We start from the raw sequence: 9,363 nt of genomic DNA, 5'->3' as shown, positions 1-9,363 counted from the left end.
TTTCCAATAAAATCAAAATGTGTGTTTTGATTAAAGCTCTTTAGCATCGGTGAGAGTATAAATGATGGGTCAGAAACCATCATTTTTTTATATAGTAGTGTCGGCTATGAACCAACGCTATTATGCCTCATATAGCAATTGTGTCGGTCAATTGTGTGGACCGACGCAAAGAAGAAACGTTGTAGCCCTATTTTGGCATAGTGGTTATCTTTAAGTATTCAATTACAAACATCCAATCCACACAATATGACTTTGAGATTCATACCACAATCTTCCAAATCTAAACTCAAACACACTAGGACGTGTGTGAGCACATAAAGTGTTAAGAAATATGTTCTATCTTTAGATGTACTCAACACATGAGATCTAGAGATTGAGAGAAGAACTTTTGAGAGAGAATTTGAGAGAATAAGTTTTGCCTCTTTTTCAGAATTGTAAAAAGATTATTTGAATTAACCTAGAACAATATATATATATAGTCTAGGTTAACCACCATATTATTTTATTTACTAATTAAATAAATAAAAGAGGCAACTGAATAAGACAACTTGCAACTAATTACAAATGAGTCATCAAGTGGATCACACCCACCTAGGGGCGTGCGCTAGTCACTGACACTGTATACCCACATGACATTTTCCCTTTATTTATGTTATTTAATAAGATACATATTTATATATTTGAAATAATATATTATTTCAAATTCCACATAAATTTCAGTTAATTCAAAACTAATTTTATCTTATAAATATTAAATAAATTATTATCATATAATAAATTAATTTATTCTCTCCCAATATATAAATTAATTTGAAATCAATTAATATTATTTATAACTAACGTATAGTTTTCAAATAAGACATATTAGTTAATTTAATTAATTAATTAATTATAATTATATATTTTTCTTGGAAAATTAATTCCTTTTCAAATAAGTCATTCATATGTCGTAATTAACACCCACACCTTATACTATGTAGTATAGAGGTGACTTGGGGACCATGGACCTATAAATCTAAGCTCCAACCCAGATTATTTAATAAATTCTTTTAATTTAATAATATTATTTATTAATTCCATTATTACTCCATACTATAAATGTGGAATTGCACTCTTAGTAATTATATAGAATTATATTTATAGAATAATCTTCTGTAGTCTATTGATATAATCATTACATGTAGTTACGTCCTTCAATTTATTGGTTTGTAAATTAGAGTTGGTCAAAATTACAGTTTTACCCTTCTGATTACCTCTTGATCCTTAAGTGCCATTAATCCACTAGTGAACGGTTAATTTATAATCCTATATGATAAATTTGAGCTCAATAACCATTCAGTTCCAGAATTAAAACTTTAGGGAACCAATATTCGATCCGTTATGAAATCTTGAATTCTAATTCTTGTAAGATCATGTTCCCAGCCATTCATGCCACTGAATCTCCAAAACAAAAGTCATTAGCCTGTTTTCCAAACAAATCTTAATGAGTGAATCAAAAGATCCAACAGATATGAATAGGATTTCATGACTACTCAAGATCTAGATTGATCTATGTACGATCATCATATTGATATGAATTAAATCTTTATGGTAAACAACATGTTTATAAAGAAATTGATCATATCAGTCCTGTCATATATAATCCAATTATATAAACTACATTTACTAATATGTCTATCCACATCAGCGATCTGGATCTAGATCACATGCATTGTTAAAAATTCTGAGCGAACTGTATTAGCAACCATTCGTTAAAGATTCCATACTTTGATATGTTGCTAACTATTTTATTCATTATTAATGATCTTAATTCTCTCGTACTAATACAAGATCATACTCTCATTAATAAATATAGAATTTTCTTATATTTATATATATAATTTATTCACTAATAATTCAAAACAATTAATTCTAAGAAAAATGTACTTTTATTTAATTTCAGATTAAAAATGTCTTTACATATGCTTTTAGGGTATCAATTTAGCGCACCAATTTTTTTTATTTATTAAATTTTGTACTTTGTTTTATTTAATTGTTAAGTGTTGTGAATTATTTTATTTATTTGTTTACATTGATTGTTAGAAATTGTTTAAATATAATTATGAATTGTTGATTTATTTATTTATTTAATTTGTGAATAATTGAGTTTTGGTTGAATGCACCAAGGTGCATGGTAGGTAGTGATGCACCCTAGTGATTAAGTGGGTGCATGTGCATGGTTGCATGGTGCACTTGCATAGAATTTTCTACACACTTTTAATTTATTTTATTAGGATAATTTTAGTTAATTAAAATGAAAAAAATAAATAAAAGGCAAGAAAGGGAAAGACTGGACGGCAAGGGTGAGAAAAGGGGAAATAAGTTGTCTCATTTATTTTTTTCTTCAATCAAATAAAATAAAAAATAAAATAGAATAAGCAAGAAGAGGAAACTTACCTTTTTTTTCATTAGGCTAGTAATTGCCTTAGGTTAGATAAAGAGGGAAGGGAAGAAGAGAAGATCCATTTTGGCACCTCGGCCTAGTGAGAGAAGGAGAGAGAGAGAGTGGACAAGTTAGAGATAGAAAGAGAAGAAGGAGGAGAAAAAGAAGAAGAAAAAAGGGTTCAATCCTTGGGCATGTCTCTTTATGCTTATGGTTTATACATTCTCTTCTTTTGATTCTAGTATTTTTTTACTAGTATTTGGTTTGTGTTGTTGGTTTCTTCTTCTATTCATGTGGGTTTTTGAAAACCCTAGGCTTGAACAAGGGGTGATTATAGTTGTGAGTAGTGGTTACTTTTGGTGTTCTTGATTTTACAATCAAGAGAGGTAATGAACCCTTAGCCCTTTTTTTCTTGGTTTATATGAGATGATGGTATAATGATTTGTTTCTTTTTTATTTTGGGTGAAAAGTTGTGTTGTAAGATTTTTTATTATGGGTTTCGAGCTATACATGTATGGTGGTCCTCTTTGTATTTTTGTTATTTTAATTTTTATGTTAGATAATCCATGTTCTAGGATCCTATGTTAGTTTTGGCATGATAATTAATTTGGACTCTTGTTATTGAATCCATGAAAGTTGATGAATATGTTTATGAGATTTTGATGTATCAATAGGTTAATGTATGCATGAATGATGATAGAAACATGCTAGGATGCATGTGAATGTAAATGAGAAATTTTGGTTTTATTTTTATGTTTAATTCATGAGGGTTTCGGCCTAGGGTTATTGTCTCATATATGTGTATGATTGATCTTGAAGCATGCCTATGATTTGAATGTCTATGTGATGTTAGGAATTTTCTTAGATTGACAATATGATAATAGGTGCATGCTAGGGTTGTGTTTAAATTTGTGTTGAGTAAACATGTATGATTATTGCATGAGTTTTGTGAAGCATGATGTAAAAGGATGAATTTTATGACTTGTTATGCTTGCTGATTTTTATGTATAAATGGTATGAAATATGATGAAAATAATGATTTTCATGCATAAATATTTTTGCATGTGCTATGATGATTTTATGAAATTAAAAGGGTATTTTAATCTACATTAAAATGATATTTTTTTATTCAAATAAATACCTACAGTTTTTTTATATTTATAAAGAAAATATGAGTTTTAATTTCAAGATGGTGATTTTGAGGGTTTATTTTGTTGCTGGAATTTTTGATAAAAAATTTATGAAAAGTCTTTTAAATAAAAGAAAGTTTGTGTGTTTGTTGAAATAATATAACACCTAGACTATGTAAATATTAAAAATGGTATTTAAATGTAACATTGATTGTTCACATTTTAATAAGTATGATTTTCTTTGTTTTAATTAAAAAAAATGTTGAGATTAAATTCACTTGTGATTTTTAAACAAATTAAATGGTGGCTGAAAGTTTAGTTTAATAAATTAAAAATAATTATTTGATTATCACATATGAATTTATACTACATAAAATTAAGTCTTAAATAATACAAGCAAAATATATTTTTCTCACACCTAAAATTATTTTTTTTTCTCACATTAATCTTGTAATTTTATTAATTTAAATAAAGTGTTATTTTCTAGGGGAAACATGATACTTATAAGTACCTTTAGATAAATTCAATTTTTGTTATTTTCTAAGCAATTTAAAAATAATAAATGGAATCATTATATTTTTAAATGGCTAAATAAATTATTTTTATGAAATAAAAATAATGTTTTAAGAAGTTTAATCAACTTAGGGATTTTTAAAAGAGATAAATAATGGTGAGAAATTATGTTGCTAAATCTTTATTTTGAAAAGGTTAGAACTAAGCGCGTAGAAATTATCATTTTTAACATCACTTTTTAACAATGTTCTCACGTATGCATGTTGCATGCAAATGCACTTTTACGTTAAAAAATATGTCTAATATCTAACCCTATGATTTTTACTTGAAAACCATGCATGTATAATAGGTAAAAGATGCATTATTCTTTTGTGATTTTATGTGAAAATTGTGCATGCTTGGAAATTATGTGTAATTGTGCCATGTGTGCATGCATGGGATATGTGAGTTGGGCACAAGAAATCTTATGTGATGATAAAGAATGCTATTTGATTATGGTTATATGCTCGTTGTGAAGTTTGTTCAATTTTTGCTTTGCTCGGACCTAAGGTAAGGAAGTTAGATAGAACTCTATTTATTTATGCTATGAACGGTGATATGGGTTTGTTGAGGTTAAATGTTATGTATGATGATGTACCATGTGATATGAAGTATGAAATGATATTTTTGAGATGATATGATGAGTTTGATGAATCATGTATTTCCCTTTGTGTTGATATGACTGGATTGAATGTGTTTTGTATGATGTATGAGGAAGTGAATGGTTGTTAGCGTGCTGAACGCGACACAACAAATGGGTTACTAAGGATATAAAGACGTAACTTATAGGGCGGACGCACCGAGGTTATTCAAGGACCAGAACCTCCTATTTACCTCAAGATTTGACATGGACAAGAGAGGGGGCCATGTTCACAAAGATATGATGATGCTGATGCTTATGATGATAATGTTGATGATGATAATGTTTATGATGATGATGTTTGAATATGTTTATGATATATGATGCATGATAACGATGTATGATGATTACGTTAAGTACGATGTATGTATATAACGTTGTAGGAGTTTTACGATAAGATTGTGTTTTGTTGTATTTTTCTTTGTTTGTTATTTGTACTTCCTTACTGGGATTTTATCTCACCCCCTCACTTTCCCTTCCAGGTAACAAATAGGGTTTCTCTTTGGCACACGTGGTGATGTGGGGAGTTTCGACGTCAGGGAGTGTATGGCGTGGGGGTAACCTATCGGCGAGCAAACGATCAGCTTAATGCCAATTTCTAAAGAACAATGTTATGCTTTATTTTAATTTTTCAAAACTTATTAGTGGGACTTGAACTTTATATATTTGTAAAACGTTACATGAGAACTTTTATATTAGTTTAAACTATTGGGCCCAACTTGCATGTTTTAGCAAGGCCCCACTAGGATTTTCATATAATAAGTGATTTTCTTCTATAAGTTCATGAGCATGTAAAAGTTTTACAAAGTATCAGTCCAGGGCGTTTTACAAATGGTATTAGAGATAGGTTGTCCATGTTTCCAAGGACCCTCCCCATACACGCTAAAGACGAGAAAATCTCACATCACCGCGTCGTAAGTATTTGTTTTATATGCTATTACTTGTTTCTATTTTATTTAATTTTATAGTTTTGTTACTATTGTATAATAAGATGCCTCCCGTTATAAAAACCACTAAGAAACAGCTACTTAAGGAAATCTGCGCAATACCCAAGGTCCAGCTTCAGGAGGACCCCTATGATTGGAGGATTGTGGTGTTGAAAACAACGGCGGTGGTTTGCGATCATATTCAAGGAATCATGAACAAAAGAGGTGCATTTATATGGCCTATATAGCAATCCTGGGTGTTAAGGGAAGCACTATCGGTGTATCCCGAGGCCCTTCTCCAGTTAGACGTGGAATGGCATGACGTCATTCAGGACGACCTGGACTTTAGCACCATAGAGTATGTATCTTGTGGACAACTACGAATTTAGTCGTGAGGAGCCGGTTATGGTAAAGACGGACAATGGAGAGATGGAGGAGCGTTATGAGACAGTACATGATTTGGAAGGAGCCATGGCATGTCAGGAAGTAGTTCATGCCATACCACAAGTGACCGTTAGGATGAGGGTGATGGCAAGCGCTCCTGACTACTTCCACATCCCAGAGGACGTCTTCGATTACAGCTCAGGAGACGAGTCCACAGTTAAGGACTAGAGTCTGTCACGTAGATCGTTCCATGAAACATTTATGAATAAGATGGGATTTTTTTAAAAACCCTAAGGACTTATGTTTTTGGTTATTGAATACTTTATGAGTTGTTTGATTTTTGGAATAATTTTGAACACACTTTGAATGCTATGGTTTAATATTTTCCTCTTACAAACTCTAAATGGTGTGGATAATGTATGATTTTCACAAATATTTATCAAACCATTATGCGGTTTATCCTCCCTTATGATTTTCTTTTGGTGCCTTAGAATCTCATAATTTTGACTAGAGGAAGAGGAGGCAAGGGAAGAGGAGGAGGCTGAGGAAAGGGTGTCTCCACAAGATCTAAGGCCACGACAACTCTTGACGTAGGAATGCCATCAGTCCAGCCTACAGCCCCAGCTGCACCAACTGTGGATCTGGCCGCAGAGGTAGCAAGGTTAAGGGAAAAATTAAGGCTGAGAGATGAGGAAATAGCACATGCTAGGCAAGTGCCCCAAATGCCCCAAGTGCCTCAAGTACCAGTGGCACAGCCTCAGCCACCAACACCACCACCTACACCACTACCTGTGATTTATGGGTTCGAGTCAGTTTATGAACTTTTCATGAAGCAAGCCCCACTGACTTTTGAAGGGAAAGCTGATCCCATGGTGGCGGAAGATTGGTTAAGATCAGTTGAGGCTATCTTTGATCATATGGAGTTAAATGATTGCCAGAGAATCTCATGTGCAGCCCACTTGCTCAAGTTGGATGTGCGGATATGGTGGGATGTGATTAAACAGACTCGAGATTTGAATACCATGACTTGGGCAGATTTCATGCAGGCTTTGAGCAAGAAGTATTACAGTGTGACCGTGTTAGCAACCAAAGTAGATGAGTTCATGACTTTGGTTCAGGGAAATCTATTTGTCACTGATTATGCATAGAAGTTTGAAAGGTCGGCAAAATTCACTCCTGAAGTTGTACCAACTGATTGCTAGGGACGTTAAGATGACCAGTACTGAAGTGGTCAGTTATGCCAAAATAACTGATAGGGCACTTGAGGCAGAATACTTGGAGGATCATATATGGAAGGAAAATGCTGCCAAAAGAGAGGCCCACTGAAACAAGGACTTCAATGAGGGCAACAAGAAGAAAGCTAACAAAGGGCAGAATAGTAGCACTGATAAGAGACCGAGACCCTCGACCACGAATAACGACAGTCACAACACTCAGAAAAACCCTAATAACCATAACAGTCGCTATAATGATCGAAACCGTGGGAATCACCAAAGCAACAAAGTAGAGCACCCCACCTGTCCTAAATGCTCGAAAAGACACCCAGGAGAATGTCAGGCCGACACCAACAAATGTTTCAAGTGCGGTCAGGCAGGACATCTAAGAAAAGATTGCCCACAATGGAAAGCGAGACAGAATAATACAGCAATCTGGTGTCAGCACGAGTCTTTTCCTTAACCCAGAATGAAGCAGCCAACAGTAATACCGTAGTCACAGGTCAGCTCCCTATTTCTGGTATGATGTGTAGAGTCCTTATTGATTCTGGAGCGACTCACTCTTATGTTTCCATGAATATGATTGATGAGTTGGGTATGCCTTATAAATTTTTTGAGCATAGTTTTAGTACAATGTTACTGTCGGGAGACATGATGTTGTCAACTAGGTGGTTACCGTCAACGCCTATAACGATAGAGGGTAGGGAGTGCCCGACAGACCTTATAGAACTAAGTATACTAGATTATGATGCCATACTTGGCATGAATTGGTTATCCAAACATGGAGTGACGATTGACCATCAGAAAAAGGATGTGGAGTTCAGACCAGAAGAAGGAGAAATCTTTTCTTTTAAAGGAGAAGTAGTGGGTTTTCATACACCCATAATATCGGCACTGGAAGCACGGAATATGATGCAACATGGTTATTTGGCATTTCTAGCTAGTGTGGTGGATAAATCCAAGGAAACAGAGTTGAAATCAGAGAATGTGCATATTGTCTGTGAGTTCCCAGAGGTGTTTCCCAAGGAATTACCAGGATTACCCCTGTACAAAGAAATCGAATTTATGATCGAACTTGCACTAGAAACAGCACCGATCTCTAAAGCACCCTATTGAATGGCACCTGCGGAGTTGAAGGAACTTAAGAACCAGCTACATGAGTTATTGGACAAGGGTTCATAAGACCTAGCTGTTGACGGCGCGTTTCGTCAACTTAAATAGTAGAGCAATTAAACAATAAAACACTGGAGCAAATGAATAAAGAGGAAAACAAAAGGATTTTTACGTGGTTGAGTAGTTAACTCTGCTTAGTCCACGAGTCTATATTATTAAGACTTGGGAGTTTTCTGGAAACTTTTCAGAGAAGAGTTGCCGAGAGTTTTCTCTCAAGAAATCAGAAATTGGTCCCCTTCAAATGGTGATTCCTTCTCTATTTATAGAGAAGGTTGCAGAATTCATTCCCACATATTTCGAGAAGATATTCTGTAAATCAATTGAAATAATGATATTAAATGCATTATCTCCTACATACACAGAAACGTCCCATGAAGATCGAGAACGGATAACAAATTAAATGATATCCCTTAAATATTGGGAATGTACAACAATAAACACGTTCACACGTAATGGGTTATCCCAGATGACTCATCAAATCTTTGAGATTAGCAATTGGCTTTGAGTCTGTCAAGACTAAGAGTCAATTACGAGCTTTCCACCCAACTTTGCGCTATGCTCGGGATAAATAGGTGCTAACGAGGTTGTCACCTCCAAGCTTGCACTTCCCAAGCTCGAGCTATCTCGCCTGAAGGTAATTGGAAGTGTCATGCCATTGCGAGCTCAGAGAATACTCGAGGCTACACATCCTCGAGATCGTTGTTTGCTTCAAAGAGGTTCGATGGTTGGACCATATGTTGACCGCGCGTATTTCGAGCTCACACCTAACGAGCCCAGTTTCTGGGGTCATAACTTCTTTTTTCGAAATCTGGGTGTAACATTTTGCCCCCTCAAAAGTATCAATTCGAATCCCGTGAGAAGGAAACTTTTGAACTGCCCTTCTTGGAGACTGTACCACCAATTGTACTCGAGTGTAGACACA

General features: G+C 34.2%; 1 protein-coding gene across 1 annotated transcript; it reads left to right on the top strand.

The window, feature by feature from the left end:
• Positions 1-7,919: 7,919 nt before the first annotated feature.
• LOC133824307 (uncharacterized) lies at positions 7,920-8,384 on the top strand. The gene has a single exon (XM_062257186.1). The coding sequence runs from the start codon at positions 7,920-7,922 to the stop codon at positions 8,382-8,384; it is 465 nt and encodes a 154-aa protein (XP_062113170.1).
• The last annotated feature ends 979 nt before the right edge of the window (positions 8,385-9,363 follow it).

This window comes from Humulus lupulus, chromosome 3 (genome assembly GCF_963169125.1).
Source record: "Humulus lupulus chromosome 3, drHumLupu1.1, whole genome shotgun sequence".
Classification (NCBI taxonomy): Eukaryota; Viridiplantae; Streptophyta; class Magnoliopsida; order Rosales; family Cannabaceae; genus Humulus; species Humulus lupulus.
The sequence above is the reverse complement of the archived record's forward strand: the minus strand, read 5'-3'. Positions and strand labels throughout refer to the sequence as shown.

Excerpts from the sequence above, each read along its gene's own strand:
- LOC133824307 (XM_062257186.1), top strand. The coding sequence starts at position 7,920 with ATGATGTTGTCAACTAGGTGGTTACCGTCAACGCCTATAACGATAGAG.